General features: G+C 34.7%; 1 protein-coding gene across 1 annotated transcript; it reads right to left on the bottom strand.

Annotated features, from left to right (window-relative positions):
• Positions 1–15364: 15364 nt before the first annotated feature.
• Positions 15365–16732, bottom strand: LOC149250502 (uncharacterized). The gene has a single exon (XM_089453669.1). It carries the CDS (start codon positions 16730–16732, stop codon positions 15365–15367), a length of 1368 nt encoding a protein of 455 aa, XP_089309795.1.
• Positions 16733–21263: the final 4531 nt, after the last annotated feature.

The following is a 21263-nucleotide window of genomic DNA, read 5'->3' as shown; positions in this document are numbered from 1 at the left end:
AACCCTAGGATTAATATTATAAACCCAAGGTACTAATAAAAACAAGGGATTAATACTAAAAACCTAAAAAACCCAAAGGATTAATATTGCAAATCTATGGTATATAATCCCTAAGATAAATCTCATAAACATTAAACCAAACATGGTTGACTATGGTTGACAATGATTGATTTTTCATAGTATGAAATATTATAAACCCAAAATAAAAAATTGCAATATGACAAATCCAATGGACAGATATTGTAAACCTAAGGGGAAATAAACACAATGATTTAGTATTCTAAACTCAAGGGAAAATAAACACAAAGGGAAAAAATTAAACCCTATGATTAAGAATAATGAACCCAAAGGATTAATAAACCTAAGGGAAAATAAATCCTAGGAATTAATATCATAAACCCAACTCAAAATAAACCTAAGGGAAAATCATTAAACCTTAATATTACTAAAAATAAACCTAGGGGATTAATATTATAAACCCAAGGGAAAAAGCCAAATCCTCGGATTAAAATGTTACATTATTAATAAGAACAATGTGATACATCATGATATTAAACTTTAATATTAAAATGAATACTATAAATCCTAACACCATCAAACCCAATATTATAAGCCCTAATATTAATATTATAAACCCTAAGATTAGCATCATAATCTGGTATTGCCGGTATAAACCATAGATTAAGATTAGTATTATAAATTCTAATAATAAACCCAAAATATTAATGATATAAACCAAAGTGATTAATTTTAGAAACCCTTAGGAATAATAGACCCAATGGATTAATATTATAAACCGAGGGGATTATAAATATTATGAGTCCAAGTGATAAATATTATAAACATAAGGGATCAATATTAATATTAATACTATAAACAGTAAAATTATAAAACCCAACACTATAAATTGAACATTTCAAACCCTTATATTGAGTGTGATATTATAAAACCAATATTAAAAATCTCAATATTATAAACCCAAAGGATTAATAGTATAAACTCGAGCGAAAGTAAATCCAAGGGATTAATATTATAGACACAAGAGAAAATAAACCTAAAGGAAGAATATTAAACCCTCAAATTTATATTATAAGCCCAATGGACTATAACGATTAATGTTATAAACCCTATGATTAATTAACCCAACTCATTATTAATATTAGAATTCCAAGACCTTTAAACCCTGGGGATTAATGAACGCAATTAATTATCAATATTATAAATATAAAGGGATTAATAAACCCAACAGATTAATGTTATAAAGCCAAGGGATCAGTAAACCCAACACACTAGTATTATAAACATCGAGGATTAATATTATAGGTCATAATATTACAAATTATAAATCCAAGATATTAATATTAAACAAAAAATAAATCCAAGAGATTAATATTTATATTAAACCCAATATATTAATATTCTAAACGAGGGGATTAATAAAACTAAGGAATTTGTATTATAAACCCAATAGATTATAAACCCAAGAGATTTAAATTAAACCCTAGGATTAATATTATAAACCTTATGGATGATATTATACACATGGAATATGAACCCTTATATTAATAAATCCAAGGGATTGATATCATAAATGAAAGAGAGTAATAAACATATGGGATTATAAACCCACAAGAATAATATGAAACACACAAGATTAATATTATGAACCCAAGGCATATAAACCCTAAGATAAATACTATAAACCCTAAAATAAAAATTAAACCTTAAGATTAATATTATAAACATTATGATCAACATTATAAACCTATATAATTAATAAACCCAAGGGATTAATATTAAAACCCAAGGGAACATCATCAAACCTTATGATTAATATTAAATCCTAGGAATATAAACCCTAAGATTAATAAGCCCAAGGGGTTAATATTATAAACGCAAGGGATTATAAGTTAAAATGAGTAATATTTAACCCTAAGACTAATATTATAAACCACAAGCTTAATTTTAAACCCTAGGAATATAAATCCTTTGATTAATATTAGAAACCCAAGGTATTACTAAATCCATTGGATTAATATTAAAATATATAGGGATTATAAAGTGAAGGAAATAAAATTAAATCCTAGGATTAATATTAAACCCTAGGAATGTAAACCCTAATATTAATATTATGAAACTTAGGATTAATATTATAAACTCAATGGATTATAAACTGAGGGGAATAATTGGGATTCATATTATAAACCTAAGGGATTAATAAACTCATAGAACTAATATTAAAAATCCAAGGGATTGATAAACGCTAAGATTAATATTATAAACCCTAATACTAGAAACTATATAGGCCAATATTAAAATTTAGAATTATAAACTAAATATTAAAAGGTCCTAATATTATAAACCATGTATTAAACCCAAGTTTTGTAATGTGACAATGTGAATATTAAACCCTAGGAATATAAACTCTATGATTAATTTACCTAACTTATTACTATTGTAAACATTAGGATTAATATTAAACCCTATGAATATAAACCCTATGATTAATATTATAAACCCAAGGAATTTATATCATAAACCAAATGGATTATAAACCCAAGGAATCTATATTAAACCCTATGGTTAATATTATAAACCCTATCAATAATATTATACCCTAGGAATATGAACCCTTAGATTAATATTCCCAAGGGATTGATATTATAAACCCAAGGCACTAATAACAACAAGGGATTAATACTAAAAACCTAAAAAACAAAAAGTATTAATATTATAAACCCAAGTTATATAAAACCTTAGATAAATATTATAAACCATAAAATAAACATGGTTAACCATGATTTATCAAGTTTGACAGTGGTTTAATATTAAAATCTCAAGGGGTTATAAACCCAATAGAATAACATTAAACCCTATAATGAGTATTAAACCATAGGAATATAAACCCTAAAATTAATAAACCCTAGGGATTAATATTATAAACAATATGTTTAATATTAAATCCTAGGAACATTAACCCTATCATTAATATCATAAACCCAAGGACTTTATATTATAAACCTAATGGAGTATAAACCCAATGGATCTATATTAAACACTAGGATTAATATTATAAACCCTATCAATAATATTATACCCTAAGAATATGAACCCTTAGATCAATAAACCAAAGGGATTGATATTATAAACCAAAGGTACTAATAAAAACAATGGATTAACACTAAAATCTAACAAACCAAAAGGATTAATATTGTAAACCCAAGTTATATAAACCCTAAGATGAATATCATAAAACCTAAAACAAACATGGTTGATCATGACTGACCACGATTGATTTTCATTTTGAGATAATATTTGTCGGAATGTGACTTTTGATCATGGCTGACCATGATTGATTTTCATATTAAGAGAATATTTATCAAAATGTGACGTTGGAGCATGGTTGACCATGGTTGACCATGACTGAGAATGGTTGATTTTCATATTGACAATATTTGTCACAATGCGACGTTGGACCATGGTTGGCCATGGATGACCATGGTTGTGAGAATGTGATGTTACACTATGAGATAATCTTTGTCACGATGTAAGCATCGCTCTTGACGATATTTGACCATGATTTACCATGGTTCATTTTGATATTGAGGAAATCTTTGTCACAATATGACATTAGACCATGGTTTATAATGGTTGACCATGGTTGATTTTGATATTGAGACAATTTTTGTCACAATGTGACGTTCGACCATTGTTGACCATGGTTGACCATGGTTGATTTTCATATTGAGACAATCTTTGTTATAATGTGACATTGGACCATGGTTCACCGTGAATGAAAATGGTTAACGATGGTTGAAAATGGTTGATTTTCATATCGAGACAACCTTTGTCACAATGTGACATTGCACTATGTTTGACCATGGTTTACCATGATTATAAATCCAAGGGGTTTATATTAAATCCTAGGACTAATATTATAAATCCAATGAATAATATTATACCCTAGGAATATGGACCCTAATAGATTAATAAACCCAAGGGCTTAATATTATAAACCCAAGAGTCTAATAAATGCAAGGGATTAATACTAAAAACTCAAAGGATTACAAACCCAAGAAAATAATATTAAATCTAAGGGCTTAATATTATATACCCAAGGTATATAAACCCTAAAATAAACATGGTCGACGATTGTTGACCATGGTTGGCCATGATTGATTTTCATATTGAGAAGATTTTTGTCAGAATGCAATGTTGGACCTGTCAGTGTCCTATAATTTATAGGATCAAATGATAATTGAATAATTTCTTTCAGTATTTCAGACTATAAATATGATTTCTTTCTCCAAATGATTTCCTAAAAGATAGAAAAATGAAAATAAAAAATGAAAATAGGGCATAAATAAAAAAAAAAAAAGAGGAAAATAAAAGAAATGATAAATGAACCCAACAAAAAATGAATAAATATGAAAGTGATGCTAGCTTAAGTACCACTTCTAGCCTTCTGGCTATGCAAATAATAAATTATGAAATTGTGTGGAGCTTGTTTAAAATGCAACAAGACCTTTCTTCTTGAGACATATAGTTTATTCACATTCAAGCTCATTTAATTTTATGTTAATTAGATTAGAGTGAATAAATTAGCCAAACAGTGTAATCTTGGCCAAGATTAGATAGGTATAATAGGTGAATAAAGTTAATCGAACTGTATAATCTAGATTCTTGTAGTTGAGTAGCTTAGTTTAGTGTTTGAAATAAATATTTTTAAATCTCTTTAGAATGAAAAAAAGTGACATGGTTTTAACATTTAAACGCACCCTTATATACTTTAGAAAAGCATCAGGATACGAAAAATAAAGGTTTTTTAATATAAATTTCAAAAGTGGTTCATTCACCAAAGTCTTGGACATTGGTTTATAATGCATATGTGTAAATATGTGGTGGGAACAACCGATGTTAAACCCACGACTTTTTCATGAACCCCCGATCACCCATTAAATTGATCCGATGACCCACAATAGGTTTCAGAACCCCCCCCCCCTCGAAGCGATAATGTTTAATGATAGGGGTAGTTCGAAAAGTAGTTTACCACTCCCCTAGGTGTTGCCACCATGGTATTTCGAGCCCCTCTCCCTCTAGTTATCGGATACCGCCTGCCCCCCCTCCGAAAATTATATTGCCATCCCACCTCAACCCGCCTTCCTGCCATGTGTCGCCTCCATGTCCTCTCGCAGCTCCCACTCCCATCTCACCATGTGCCCTTACTCCTGTCACTCCCGCCAATGGTCCCACACCACTCACCCACCAATCCTCAACTGCCACGTCCACAACAATTGCACCCTCCATAAATTTTGTTTCCATTTTTCGCATTGATTACAAAAATTAATGCCCTAATAAGACTATTAATCCAATGGTTAAGGCTTGTTTGTGGCTAATAAAAATCAAACTCTCACCTACAACCACACCTTTTCTCTCTTTGCCTCATGACCATCATTCTTACCTCTATTCCGCTCATATCTCACAACAACATTTTCGTGCTTGATTTTGATAAATTTACATAGGTCTGCCACTCTATGTTCCCACCAATTATTGAACACACTATGATTTCCGGTTTTTATATTCTTCCATTCTCCATTCTGCAACTAAAGTGGCACCTAAAGTCGCCCCTGTAGTAAATCCTATTCTCACTCCCCATGTTGATTTAGGTCACATTCAACTTGGTGACAAAGACTACAAGACTGCTGAAACACAATGTGAATTAGACCTCTTCGAATTACGCTATTGGTTTTAGGATAATTCCCTTGATCAATCTAATGAGATACACCTCTGGCAATCCAGACTTCCTCTATTTGTTGTCCCTCAGTCCTATCATTTTCCCGAATTCTTTATAAGATGCCAAGACTCTTTCCTTTCGAGAAAGAGGGCAATTATCTCCCCAAATGGTGAAATTCTCTTCACCATCATAGCTGACAGCATAAATCAAATGTTGCAGGTTCCCCATAGTGATTCCCTCTCCCCTTTCTCTCTTGAAGCTCTGAGATGAATTTACCAGAAATTAACCTTCCCCCACAGAGCTGCCATTTTTGAAATCCCCCCACCCCCCCTGAAGACTCTCAACTCCCTAAGAAAAATCCTCCATATACCTCTTCTATGTTCCATCAAAGGACAAGATGATTATCTTTGTCTTGTCATCCATTCTTAGTTATTATTCAAATGAATGGATAGATGAGCCTATTCTAGGTTTTTTATCCACCCTTTCTTCAGAAGAAGGACCATTAGTCACCTTTGTCTATGGTCACCTCCTAGCAAATGTAATTCATGAACAATTCCTTTAGTTTTTAACTAAATGAATGTTCAAATATTCTTCAATTCTCAGGTACATGTTTATGTTCTCTCAAACATATAAGTTTCCATTCTCAGTGCAGAAGCTTGATTAATAAGGAGAGGCTCAGTTTGATGTCTTTTGGACTTCCTTAGTCAGAAGAAAATCATAGGAATTCAAGTTCTCAGAGTTCATAGACCAGTTTATGTATCTATCAACTTAGTTTTTGAGTGGCGAGTAGGTCCCAAGGATTAGTGAAGATATTCAAAAGATTTTACAACTTAGTGAACAGGTCAAAACAGGGGACTAATACCTTTACGAGTCATTCACAGAAATAAGAGTACATGGTTCAGAGCTTCCACCATATAAGCTTCCTAAGTATTTGCCAATGAGAATATTTTCCTTGGAGAACATCAGGCAAATAATTCATTCTGATAACATCCATTTCGTGGTAGCCATGAAGAAATCTCAGTTACGAATCAAAACGCAGATAGGACCATTCATCTACAAAATTAGAGCAACATGAGAGGAAGAAGACCTCCTACTGAAACAAATGAACTTCCCTCTTAGCTTCACTTGGTCTTTTGGCAAAAAGCCACACCCTATGTTCATACTCAAATGATAGAAATAGAGAAATATATGAACCAACACAGTTGGCTAGAAAATACATTGCAGGAGGCGAAGGAGTAGGTAGTTCCTAGGACAACTTCAGAGACTCCCATACCCAGAGAGAAGATAAATAAGAGACCAAGAGATGATGATTATCTATCAGTCACAGAAATTTCAGCCCAAGAATTCAAAATATACACTAAGAATATTAAAACAGGCTCTCAAATAAACTTCCCATCACTGTAGGACACACAAGGGACTATTGTGCTCTCAGGTTTGAAGAATTTAAAACTAGATAGTGGTACCACAGAGTCCCTTCATCCTCAGCTGCTAAAGAGATTTTAGCTACTATCCCTCAGACACCAGAAACATCCATAGAGCAAAGGTATTTGGACATTTTTGAGAGATACAAGGAGATTAAGGAGATAAATGAAGCCATTCATGATAATATATTAGCTCAATTTAGGAAGAAATCTTCCTCCATCCAGCACAGACTCATCTCTGCATATGACACAAAAAAGGGAAGGATTCATATGGCATTCTTACAGGCCCAAGTCCCTCAACCAAAGTCAACAGAAAATTTCAAACAAGCCACTTTTGAATTTGAGGCAAAGGATGTCCATCCTTTAGATCAAATAGATATGCACTGATAGGTGGGAGAGATGGTATATTCTACTTTCACACATACTGTTATCACTGCCTCTAAACTACAACCTACTCTAAATAATGTTCAATATCAACTCAAATTGGAGAAAGTGTCCTCACTTGCCAAAGATACCAGAAGCAAATACATGGAAGAAATGGTGATCAAAGCATGCTTTGGTCCAAACAATTTGAAATCCATGGAGGAGATAATCAAAAAGAAAAATGTTGACATTGCAGCCTTAAAGAAGCAGTTGAGGTTGCCAGTGACAGAAGACCCCCAGGCCAAGGAACTTGGAGAGACAGAGCTACATAATGAAAATATGCTGAAGCTTCTAGTGGAACACAATACCTAAATCAAAGCAATGGAAGTAGAAACGGATAAGCTAATAAAGGAAAAGGAACAAAGTTCACAACTTGCAGTTGTTCCTCTCGATGAAATTCCCATTACATCTCTACTACAAGTAGGTGTCCCTACATCAACCACGATAGCGGGAGCATCATCTTCTACCATGCCTCCTACATCAGTTGTTGATGACTTAGTTAAGTTAGCTCAATCTATGGAAAATATGTCTATATAGGGAGAAGAGATAAAGAAACTGAAGTTGGAGGTAAAGATTCTACAAGAACAGAGTACAAGGTTTTAAATTGCCTACATGATAGAAACACGGAAGTCCCAAATGACATCTTAGAGATTGGAGAAGATGGGAAAAGATTGTGCCATGGGAAATACATTCGTACAAGTAAAGGAAAATATCTGAAAAAGGATCAATGAAGACATGGAATACATTTGGCCTTCAATCCAAATCATTTTTTAGCAACAGGATCTAATTGAACAGTGCAATGAAGCCATTGAGCAGGTCAGAAAGAAACTAGGAGATAAACCCAATGAGACCACTGAGCTCATCAAATTTCTAAACTCCACGAAAAATCAGGAACTGGAAGAGATGAAAATTGAAGATATGACTGAAATGATTTGGAAGTCAAGAAGGTTCTTACTAAAAGGAATCTCATGAGGCAACTTGAAGAGAAGGGTCAAATTATGAACACAGGTATATAGAAACTCTTTGCCAAGATGGAGCCTCTCTACAAGAAAGGACTTCCAAACCTGTTAGTGATTAAGGACAAGCTCAGTACGTGGTGAGATTATAGTGAGAAGATTATGACCAAGGTAAGAGATAGTTCAAAGGTTACATATGGAAGACCCAGTATGACAAGAAAGTCTTTTCTGGAAGCATTTTCATACGATCTTGATATTCAATATGTAATTCCAAATCTATTCATCATACGACTGACATTTTACAAATATACTGAATTCGATGAAGTGTACAAAAAGTTGATGAAGATGAATATCCCAAGTGAATAGTGTTGGGATAAAATCTGTGAGTTACTGGAGTAAAAGGAGGTCTCTATGGCACAGGTCAATGTTACAGTGCATGCAAAAATCTGAGCGCCTCATAGCCAGCTATTCCCCCATTTCAGTGCCACCACTTTAGATACTTCCAATTTCCTTGATATCATTGTAATAAGTTATATTGATTAAGTTTTATTATTTTTTATATATGTCCTAGTCATTCTGACATAATATTTTTTTTAATTATTTATAAATGCTTCATCTTCAGAAGTATCAAGGGTTGGTTTTTGTATGAAGAACTCTATTGTATATTTTTCTAAAGCATCATCAGATTTTCCAAGTAATACAGAAGCTCTTTCACAGGATTCATGTGTCAAGTTTTTGGTGAAGTACATTTATCTGTCTTCTGTATTTATACTTCTCAGTTTATATCACATATTTGTTTTTCAAATCTAAATTATTCAATAGATAAATAAAGGGCAGAATTTGTTTAAATCTACACTTTGCATCAAGCTAAGAATAATTTCTATGTTTTCTTCTGATCTTTGAATATTGAATTCAAGTAAAAATTCTCTATTTTTAAAAGTGGACCTTAATCTGTTCTTCTTCTCCATTTCACGGACTTTAAGAATCCATTCGGTTTGGCTACCTTTCCCTGTGAGATCTATCTGTAGATACTGTAGTTAATGTTTATTTTATGTAACATACTCCATAGCCCAATGGAAATCTAGTTATCAACCAACCATTCAAATACAAATCAAACCCCAAACTTCATAACTAGCCTAATATTCAATCAAACAAATTTAAATCTTATAGAGAGAGCCCTCTCTAACGCTGGGAGGGCTAGATCCCATCTTCCAAAGTTGGTTTGTGGTTACCTTGGTGATTTTCATCTGCAACCTCGTAAAATTACTGAGTGCTAATAGAACCATGGTTGATTTTCATATTGAGATAATATTTGCCACAATTCGATGTTGGATCATGGATGACCATGGGTGTCATAATGTGATGTTGGACCAACAGACAATCTTGGTTACAATGTGACCATGATTATTGACCATGGTTCACCATGATCGATCACAGTTGATTTTCATTTTGACACAATATTTTTAACAATGTGACATTGGACCATGGTTGACCATGGTTTATTTTCATATCGCAGAAATCTTTGTTACAATGTAATGTTGGACTATGGTTGACCATGATAATACTATTTAATATTATTAATTAATGTTAAAATAAATATTAATAAATTAAAAGTAATATTAATATTCACATTCATATGACTTAATATTAATATTAATAATTACTACTCAAAATAATATTAATAATATATATATATATATATATATATATATATATATATATATATATATATATATATATATATATATATATAAGCTTGGTACTCTCACATTTTTTATTTTACATGTTCATTATTCACCCTCGAATGGGGGAGGGTAGTACAAGATTCGAACCCAAGATCTTTGGTTCAGTAAGACTTCATTCCACTGTCATCGCCACTTCAGCTACCTCGAGTGGACAATATTAATAATTAATATTATTATCAATATAAAAATTAATATTAATATTAATCAATAATATTAAAATTTTATAGATATTTTAATGTTATTAATGTTAATGTTATTGATAAAAAAATTATTAATTAATATTAATATTAATAAAATAAAATAATAATAATAATAATAATAATAATAATAAAGAATATTCTAAATTAAAATTTATTAATATTATTTTCAATACTAATATTATTTATCAATATTAATGTCATTAATAATATTAATATTATTAATTAAATGTTATTAATATGAATAATTAACATTAAAATTAATATTATAAATATTATAAATATTAAAAATAATATTCATATTCATATTAATTAATATTATTAATAATAATGAATATTACCCATTTATATTCTATTATCAAAATTTATTAATATTTTTGTTAAGACGAGAGGTTGTTAATATTTTTTACAATTATAATGTTAATATTATTTATAGTTATAGTGTGAATGTTATTAATAATATTAATATTAATAATTAAGATTAAGATTAAAATTTAATTAAAAGTCATATTTAAAATCAATATTAATAATTAAATTTAAATGTTATTAATGTTATATATTCCTTAATATTATACTAATACCATATTAGTAATGTATTAAATACTAAATATTATATATTTTTTTCTGCGTAAAGACTAATTCTATTAAAAAAGAGAAAAATATGTACATGGAGGTCGAGACCTCAGAGGGGGCAGAAGCCAGCCCTCAGCCAGAGATTCTGAGACATATAGATCCTGCTATCTGCCCTTTCAGGATTGAGAGACTTCAAAACATGATTTGTTAGACCCTGACATACAAAAAAATAATCCTGTTCTGAGTCTAACACAACATTACTATCGCCTACTATGGCTTTACTGGTAAACATTCTGTCATACCCGCCATGAACAAAATTGAGGCAAAAACAAGGCTTGCCGAGCCAAGAATTGTTGCTGCACATCAGATTAAGTTGGCTCGCACCGATACAAAACGAGAACTGAGACAAGAACAGTAACCAGAGACCCAAAACATAAACGCATAACATAAAATAAAACAGAGCAGAGGCAAGAGTGCCACCCGTAGGCAATGAACCAGCATCATTCGACATGTTGCGGAGAGTCGGGCGCATCCTTGTCCACCTGGCTGGAAGAGGCAATCCAAGTGACGAATTCATTGTCTGCATTCCCCTCGATACCACCATCTGGAGGAATTACCAGATTCAAGATGCTACCTGGATGATGAGCCAGCCCACAAGCAAGCACCTCACGCTAACTTGATTCTGCCGGAGGCTGAGGCGCCTCAGGAACAGTGCCGTCTTCCTGCATGTTGTCTTCATTAAACACGACCCCAACCATCTCCCCCTGAAGGACACTGTCATCCTGAGACTGAGAGGTGGTGGTGTGGGCCGAGCTGCTGGGTTTATCCTCCTCCTCAGCAAGAATAACAGTGATGCTGGCTGACAACACTGGCCTGTTGAGCCTGATGTGGAAGGTGAAGCAGGTTGTTTGAAAGGAGTTGTGCGGGAGAGGTCTAGCATGGCCGGAGGGCGGAGAGGACGGGGAGGCAGAAGCAATAGGGATTATGTTCTGAGGAGCAGAATGAGAGGCCCTGCCTCTATTACCAGTATTGCCTCCACGGCGAGAGACTCCTCGACAACGAGGCATCTTCGAATTAACTGAGCAACCAAGTAAGGGAAAATGGCAGACCTGAAGGGGGAAGGACTGAACACAGACGAACCAGGCAAGACTTAAAACCCAAGCATGCTTCCAGACTACCTGAACGAAACAGGGGTGCGGGAAGAAAATCAGGTGGAGGTGGAAAGAGACGTGGGCAATGGCGTGAACCAGACACCAGGCCATGCATAAAACATCGAGCGTAAACTCTCGAACCAAGCACGCATTGAAGACGATCTCTGCAACCATAATTCCGTCCTCTGTCCAATTGATATCGCATGCCATTGAGATATGCAATCCTTGTCCCCGAGCCAGGTGCAAGGACAGCTGCCTGCAATGAATGAACCCTCATAAATGCACAGCATTAACGCCCGCATCCGAGTGTGTATCATCCTCCTGAATCATATCATCCTTCACAATATTATGGAAATCAGAGAGTTGATCCTTGGAGGCTATGCTGGAGATTGAACCTACAAAGAGATCGACCCCAATTTCTACTCCTATATTAGCAAGAAAATGAGCCAGCTTATTTCCTTCCCGCTTAGTGTGTTTGAAAGAAATTGCTTGATGTTGAGAAAGCCATTTGTCTATTAGCTCGAGCCTTTGAGCCATTCTCGAACTACTACTGACCTTATGTGTGGGGGAGCCCTGCATTAGTTTTGTGACCATGTTTATGATGATTTGCGAATCCCCTTCTATGATAAGCGGAAAAAAGCTTTTGTCCTGAGCCAGGGTGAGACCTCGCCATAGTCCTTCCAATTCCGCTGAGTTATTGGAGTCCCAACCTTTTGAGCCGAGAAAGATGAGTTGAGGAGTGCCATAATGATCCCTGAAGACTCCCCCGTAACTTGCTTTTCTCGGATTACCCTTTGAAACTCCGTCGAAGTTGAGTTCGAACATGTTTCTAGGCGGCGGAATCCATTTTGTTGGCCTTTTTTTATTCTTAGTAGGATTGTCTTTAAGAGTAGGCTTTTGATTTAAATGTATCTTCCAGTTGGCCCAGACTGATTGTTCCTGCGGCAGTGATGGAAAATCTTCTTGGGACCAGGCTTTAATAGATAGTGTCTCTTTAATGTTCTGGTGTAATTTGGTCCATATCTGCTCTATAGACATTGATTGATCCTTAAAAACTCTTCGATTCCGCTCCTTCCAGATGTTCCACATCAGTAGACCAGGAATAAGCTGCCAAAGTGTGTTTAGGAGTTTGCTTTGATATGGCTCTTGACTCTAATTATGAATAGTAGCTCTGATATCCCCTTGCACTTTGCCTTCTTTTTGGCATCGGAAGGTAACCTTTTCCCACAGCTTCCGTCCTATTTGACAGGTTTGCATTAGATGTATAGCTGATTCCTCTTCTTGCTTACAGTTGAGACATATAGATGGGCCAGAGAAGCACCTTTTTCTGAGATTATCCCATGTGAGAATTTTATTGTGACATAGGAGCCATAAAAATGTAGACACCTTCGGCCAGTTTGAGGAATGCCAAATTTTATCCCATAAAGTGTCTTTGATTATCCTTTCTTTGATAATTATCTTATATGCTTCCCTTGTGGTGAAAGTGCCTTTCTCTTCATATCCCCATCTGAGAATGTCCGATCCTTCTGAGAAGAGGATTTGCCGCTTTTGTAATTCTGAGGAGAGAGAGAGCTGAGTTTGCTCAGAGCCGTGCACCAGAATTTGTTTGGCATCCATCCATTGTCTGTATCCCTGTGTGGAAGAAGGGTTCCAGAACTGATTAACCTTTGCTAGCTGATTTATATCTTGCTCTGATAGGGGAAGGTTAGAGAGAGTGTCCTTTATCTTTGGAAGCTGCTGCCAGGAGTCTTCCCAGAATCTTGTTGTGTTACCACTCTTAACTTCCCAGAAACTATGCTGTTGTATTAGATCCCTATGTTGAATGGCCAAATTCCAAATTACAGACCCTGTGCTTACTTCTGACATTCGAATTATTTCTTCAATAGGGATATTGTTTGCATATTTTGCTGTCCAAAGGGAGGCCTAGGGGGTGTTAGGATTTGTGAGCCACCTCCACCAAATTTTAGCTCCCATTACCTTATTATTGTGCCGTGGATCTTTTATTCCAATACCCCCAGCCTTTTTCAGAAGACACACATTGTCCCATTTGACCAGAGCCCACTTTCGATTAGGGCATGAATTGCCCCATAAGAAGATGCGCTGGAGATTCTATATATCCTTGAGAACCCATCTAGGAGCTGCTAGAATAGAGAAAAGATACAAGGGCATGGAGTGGAGAACAACTTTAATGAGAGCAAGTCTGTTGGCCATGTTAAGAGCTCTATGAGTCCAGAGGAAGAGCCTCGCTTCTAGCTTTTCTAACAGGTCTTTCCAAGAGGAGTGCTTGAGGGCCAAGGCTATTAAGGGAGTTCCCAGGTATTTGGATGGAAGGGAAGCAATGGTTAAACCAACAATACGGGCTATGGCTCTTTGAGTGGGAGCTGGGGTATTAAAGAAAAAGATTTGAGATTTGACACGATTGATAAGGGCTCCTGAAGCTTCAGAGAAGTTCGCTAGGAGGGCTTTGAGAAGGCGAGCTTCTTGAACCGAGGGATGACCAAAAAGCATGTTATCGTCCACGAATTGCTGGTGGGAATAGGTAGGAGAATTGCAAAAAGATAGGCCTTTGAGACGCTGGGAAAGCAGAGAGGATTTTAGACTTCGACCTAGTCCTTCTGCCATAATAAAAAAAAGAAAAGGTGAAAGGGGATCTCCCTGCCTGATACCCCTAGAAGGACGAAACGTGGGCGAAGGGATACCATTGATAAGCACAGAAAAGAACAAGGAAGACAAAAGATTGGCAATCCATCTAACCGAGGAAGGGGCAAAGCCAAAAGCAGTTAGGATTTTTTGAATGTAAACCCAGCTGATACTATTAAAAGCTTTAGACAAATCGATTTTAAGCAACATACCTGGTTTTTTTGTTTGCTTCAAAGAGTGGATTATTTCATGAGTTAAAATAATACCATCCGTTATCTGCCGACCTTCTACATAACCAGATTGCTTGGGCAAAATAATGAGAGGGAGCAATGGTTTCAGTCTGGTAGCTATAACTTTTGAGACAATCTTGTAAATGATGTTGCATAGAGAAATCGGTCTGTACTTGTCTGGAGTATTGGTTTCCTTTGCCTTGCGGATTAAAGCAAGGAAGGTGGCATTCAGCCCTGGGTACATCCATCGTAAAGTGCGAGATTATTCAACAACTTGCCAGACCTCCACTTTGATTAGATCCCAAAAGTTATGAAAAAAGTTGGAGGTGAATCCATCCAGACCGGTGCTTTCCCTGCTTTCAACTGATGCATAGCATTTTCGACTTCCTCCAGACTTGTGGGCTTAAGGAGGAGAAGATTATGCTCCTCTGTAATTAGTTTTGGAATGTTCCTTAGAACTTTGTTTATAGCAGACATTCTATCTATGCTGGGTTCTTGATGAGCTTTTTTAAAGTATCTGAGAAACTCATCTTCAATGCCTTCATGCATTTCAATTCTGTCTCCCTGCTCGTTTTTGATGTGGGAAATGTAATTATTCATTCTACGCTGCACTGTGGTTTTGTGAAAGAATTTTTTATTCTTTTCCCCATCCTTAAGCCATTTGATCCTCGATTTCTGCCTCCAAAGAGTTTCCTCCTGTTGTGCTCTATCTAGGATTTGGGATTCGATAGCTTGTTCCTGCTTTACGAGTTCCTCGGAGCATCCTTCTATAATGATCCTTTGCTGAACATTCTTCATTTCTTGATTGAGGGCTGCCTGTGCTTTGAAAATATTGCCAAAAGTGGTATGATTCCAGTGTTTAATTTCTCCTTTAAGGTGCTTTAGTTTCTGCTGGAATATAGACATCTTAGTACCACTAGAGGGATTGAACTTGAGCCATGTTGATCTAAAAAATTCATTGAAATCCGGATGAGTTAACCAAAAGTCCTCAAACCGGAAGGGACGCCCAATACTGTTGCTTGGACGGTTCCATTGGAGAGCTATGGGCCAGTGATCAGAGCCTGATACTGGAAGGATGGAAGCAATGAATTCCCCACCCAGGTGAGTTGCATTGTCTGATATTAGAAATCTATCGAGACGTGAAGCTATTTGTTGCGGTCCATCTCTTTTATTGTTCCAAGTGAACATGCCATTATTTGAAGGTAGATCTACCAGCCAGTTGTTTTGAATAAAGTCCTTTAGTAGATTCCCATCTATGTTTCTTCTGCTTCTGCCTCCCTGCTTTTCCTCCATTCTTGCTATCATGTTAAAATCACCTTTAGATATCCAAAGCAGGTATAGCCTATTTGAGTTAAGCTCTAATAAGGTATCCAAGATTTCAGCTTTGTGTATGGTTTCCTGAGGGAAATATACATTAGTCATATGGCCATGGGTATTGGTGCCGATTATATGAAATATTGCCTGGATGAAGTTCTTGTTTGCATGTATATTGTCAAGTTGAATTACTCGTGCATCCCAGAGAACTGCCAGTCCTCCCGATGCCCCTTGAGCATCAACAGTTGTTACTAGCCCTCCTGGCCAGGCTTTCGCTGCTATTTTTTCCAAGACTGTCGAGTTACATTTTGTTTCTTGCAAAAAGAGTATATTTGGTTTTTCCTGCATGAGCATATTTTTTAGTAGTCTGCCTTTCCTAGGGCTATTGAGCCCCCTAATATTCCATGATATCAACTTCATTGAGAAGGGTTGGGATTGACATTGAAGTACTTGGTCAGCTTGGCGTATCTACCTGACTCAACTAGCACTTCGCCTATCTTGATGGTTCTTTCGAGGGTGGTTTTTCTTCCTCGCTTCTTGCTGTCTTTGGTGATGAACTTTCCATCCCATTGACTGCCGATCTGGACTCCTAGAGAGTACTTCTTTTGTGCGCGATTGAGGACCTCCACCAGGTTGTCCACTTGCCGGTCTGGTATTTTGTCAAAGTTCCTTGTCTTGCATGCTTGCTCGAGTCCTAGAATATCTAGTTCACCAATATCAATATTCTCAGGGTCTTCCTCCATGATCTGGGGTTCTTGAGAGTCTTCCTCTCTTTCCTTCAGCACCTTTGTACTGGGTTCAGGATTATCGACTTCCATTCCTTGAAAACTCCAAGCCTAAGTTTTGGTTTGGGATTGAAGGGTTGATTTATTGAATAAGATTTCCCCTGGCTACTGTGTAGTCCCATTCGGCTGCTCTTTGCTGGTTTCTTTGTCATTTTGAGGTACATTATCAGAATCTTGCACATCATTACTGGCCAGAGCAGCAAAGCTGTTGCTCGTTGAGGGTTTTGACATGTTAACTTGATTGGTCTTGGTATTGGCTGTCGATTTCTTGTTCCCTCTTCTGCGGTTTACCACTTTGGTAAAACCGTCAGACACCTGATTGTCTGAGCCCATTTGAGGAGGGGGTTTCCTGTTCAGAGGACAATCTCTATAGAGGTGTCCTAGGTCATGGCATTTCCTACATCTAAATGGTACATGCTCATAATCTATTAGTTGAATCCATTCAACATCTTCATGGAAGAGACTTACCGTATCTGGCAGGGCTTGCTTGAGGTCCATATAAACGCAGATCCGGGCATATGATGTGTATCTGCATAATTTTGTTTCCTCTACAACCTTGATGAAATCGCCCAGAGCATTTCCAATCTCTTGGAGGGAGCTTTCTTCCCAATATTCCCAAGGAAGCGAGTACAACCTTTTCCAGACAGGAGCATAGCTGAGGTCTTCCTTATCTGAATTGAATCGTTCAACCCACCCTTTGAGATATAGACTTGCAGAATTGAAGAAGTAAGGACCCCCATCCATAATCCTGTTGCGATCTTCCAAGCAGTTAAAAACAGCCGTAAAAAACCCCTTCGGTCCTAGATGCAAAGTGATGTGGCCCTTTGGGTTCCATTTGGTATTTATCCAGCTCCTTAACGCTTTCTCAGTTGGCCATATTCCAATAAACTTGCCAATCAACGCATGATCCCTCATAAATTGTATTCTGGCATTGATTCGGTGACTGGGAAATTCCACTTTTGGCCTGTGAGTGGCCACCGGTCTACATGTGGAGGAACTTGCTTTGGTTTTGTCTTTCTGATCTTGTTCATTGTCCTGTTGCTTGCTGTTGTTCGTATTGTCCTCATTCTGTCTGTCTTCCTTGTCAGTGTCTTCGATCCGCTGCTTTTGGCTATCATTTTTTGGGGGAGGCGCATCGCCCTCCCCCTGAGGGGGCTGCATGTTCCTTCGCACTTATGGCAGGACCACGAAACCTCCGATCCACCCTGGTTCTGTCAAGGCTGAGCTATGTCAGTGGAGCCTGCCGTAGCAGGGGCTGCAGAAACCCTAGGACGAGTTGCAGAAACCCTAGTTCGCCTCTCGAGCTGACAAGTTAAAACCATGAAACTTTTATTAAATATTATATTAATAAACAAACTATTATTAAATTAGTGCTATTAAAAATATATTAATGTATTAATTAATATTTTTAAATAATATATTAATATATTAATTAATATTTAAATTGATTATGCGATATTTACTTATTATATTAATATTTTAACTTTGTAATGGTAAACAATAATTCTATAAAATCATTATTATTTTTTTATTATCGAATTTATATTATGATTATTTTTTTTATTGCTATTATTAATTATTGATCTAAATTTTAATGTTAAAATGAATACAAATAGATATATTAAACCAATATTAAAAACTCATTATAACTCAATATTATAAATTTTAATAGTGAAAACATGGAATATTAAAACGGTTTGTAATATTGAAATGACGCAATATTTGTAAAAGTTTGTAATATTACTAATATTTATAACTATAAAAGTTTGTAATATTACTAATATATATAACAGAATAATAGAATAATAGGCGTTTTTAAGTTTTCTTTGTCTTTATATATGTCCCATCGAAGAGAATATGATTGCATAAACAGGCTAGGTTTATGAGAATGCTCGGGCAAGAAACCTTAATTTTATTTATACACTTTGCCATTATTCTTCCATGATCCAACCACCATACCTTTAAGAATGTAAATCAACCTCCATTACATCAGCATAGAGAATTTTTAATAATTTTTAATTTAAGTTTTCTAATCATTATAAGTGGTCATATAAGAGTAAAAATTTAATCAATATTTGATAAAAAATTATTTTAAACAAGGTTTAAATACTTGACTTAAGTATGCAAAGAAGTCATTAATTTTAATTTTATTTATTGATAAACTAGTGGTCATTAAAATATACCTGCATCTTTCAACTTAGACCATCCTATCAAAATGATTAATTAACAAATGTATTAAAATAGCCAATTTCAATAAATAAATAAAAAACACCTATAAACATAATAAAATAATATTAAATTTAAATATAAATCGAAATTTAAAAATTATATATTATATTTACCTAAGTGTTTACATAATATTAATATTCCAATCACAATTTATTATGTAAAGACTTATGGTCATTACTACTATATGCACGGCAATATTAACATCTTTTGACACTTTGAGCATCTTCTCCGGTTCAGCTCAACTTAAATGAATAGAAGTAACATTGTGTGCCATCCACGATTCAGCGCGTGGGGTCTGTACGGAAGCATTAACATCTTTTCATCATAAGTGAAATCTTATTTTTTATACTAAATTTAAATTCAATTAAAACTATATTGGGCTTGTTTGTAGAGCAATGTGGGAAGTCTATTATATAGTCACAGTTGTTTGTGACGAAATTTTTTTTGGAAGATTTTAAGTTTAAATTTTTCTAAAATATGGTAGGAATTTATTGAAATCACAAGTTTATTGGTCTTCGTACAATTGAATTGTACTGAAATTTTCCAAAAAGTTGAATCCATATATATAATAAAAAAAACTAGTTTAAATAATACAAAACAAATTTTTAGTTCAATTTTTTGAGACAAATTCCACACCAAATTTTTTCAAAAATGACACTAAAAACAACTCTGATATATAATTCAATCACACTAAAAACAACTCCGATATATAATTCAGACCCACATTAATAATGATATATTAAGTCTATCACACTATTATGATATATTAAGTCCATCACACTATTAGTATATGGCCATAGCATGTTTCAAGAATATTTCCACTATCACCATCAACTAACATATTTCGCAGCCACTACCAAGCAATTAAAGGATCGACTAGTTCACCTTCCTAACGCAATCTCTTCAATTTCAAATCTAAATTTCGAACGAGCCGTGTAGAGTGCTACATGAATACTCCGGAGCAATACTCGGGAGCAAGCCTGACCTTTAACAGAAAGCTTTTTTAGCATTTTGAACGTATTTGAAGGTGATGCAAACTTTTAAAATGTGAAAAATAATTATTAAAAAAAAACTTAACTTATGTGTAAGTATTTAAATTGTTAGTTATAAATTTTAATAAGTGATTTAGATAGGTATTAATTTAGACGATTTTATTAGTTGCAAAACCTATTTTCTTTGAATTGGTGAGAAATGTATTATTTATCTTTACCCTATTTTAATGGATGTGCTAAAAATAAGATTTTTATAAACATATAGAAATAAAGATGTGTTATAAATATATATAAATAAATATTAAAATAATGGCATTCTCTAACTAAACACTATTAATATATATTTCATTAAACTAAAAAAATATAATTCACATACATTTCATTAAAAATATTTATTATACAACTAAATTAGTACGCTATTATACAATAAAAAAATTCATTTTATAAATATAATTACTTACATGCCTAACTCACACACTAACTTATATAAAAATAAATTGACAAACACTAAAAACAATCAAACGTCATCAAATTTTCACTTAACAAATAAAATAAATTTCAAATTTGTCCATTGTCACGCACCCAGGTGGGAGGTAGTCTTTCAACTGCTCTTGGCGAGGTGCAGCACCATCGAACACTTTCTTTTCACTAATACTTATGTTCATGGGCTATGCCTAACCACTTGTCCTACTTAGTTTGTGTTTGTCAACCAAGTAATTATTATGTTTCCTTTATACCAATGAACACCCATACACATTCATTATCATGAACAATTATAAATGAAGAACACAATTGCACAGTATAAAGGGTATAAAGGGAGGGGCAACTCCGTGAACAATGAGTCTGCCCGAATATATTATATTAATCAACTTT

This window comes from Pinus tabuliformis, chromosome 7 (assembly GCF_031772625.1).
Source record: "Pinus tabuliformis cultivar Carrire ecotype Pingquan chromosome 7, CPIR1, whole genome shotgun sequence".
Classification (NCBI taxonomy): domain Eukaryota; kingdom Viridiplantae; phylum Streptophyta; class Pinopsida; order Pinales; family Pinaceae; genus Pinus; species Pinus tabuliformis.
Note: the sequence above shows the minus strand (reverse complement) of the source record. Positions and strands in the feature narration are given on the sequence as shown.

What these genes read in the sequence shown, in the direction of transcription:
- LOC149250502 (XM_089453669.1), bottom strand. Translation starts at nt 16,732, where the DNA reads ATGCAGGAAAAACCAAATATACTCTTTTTGCAAGAAACAAAATGTAAC.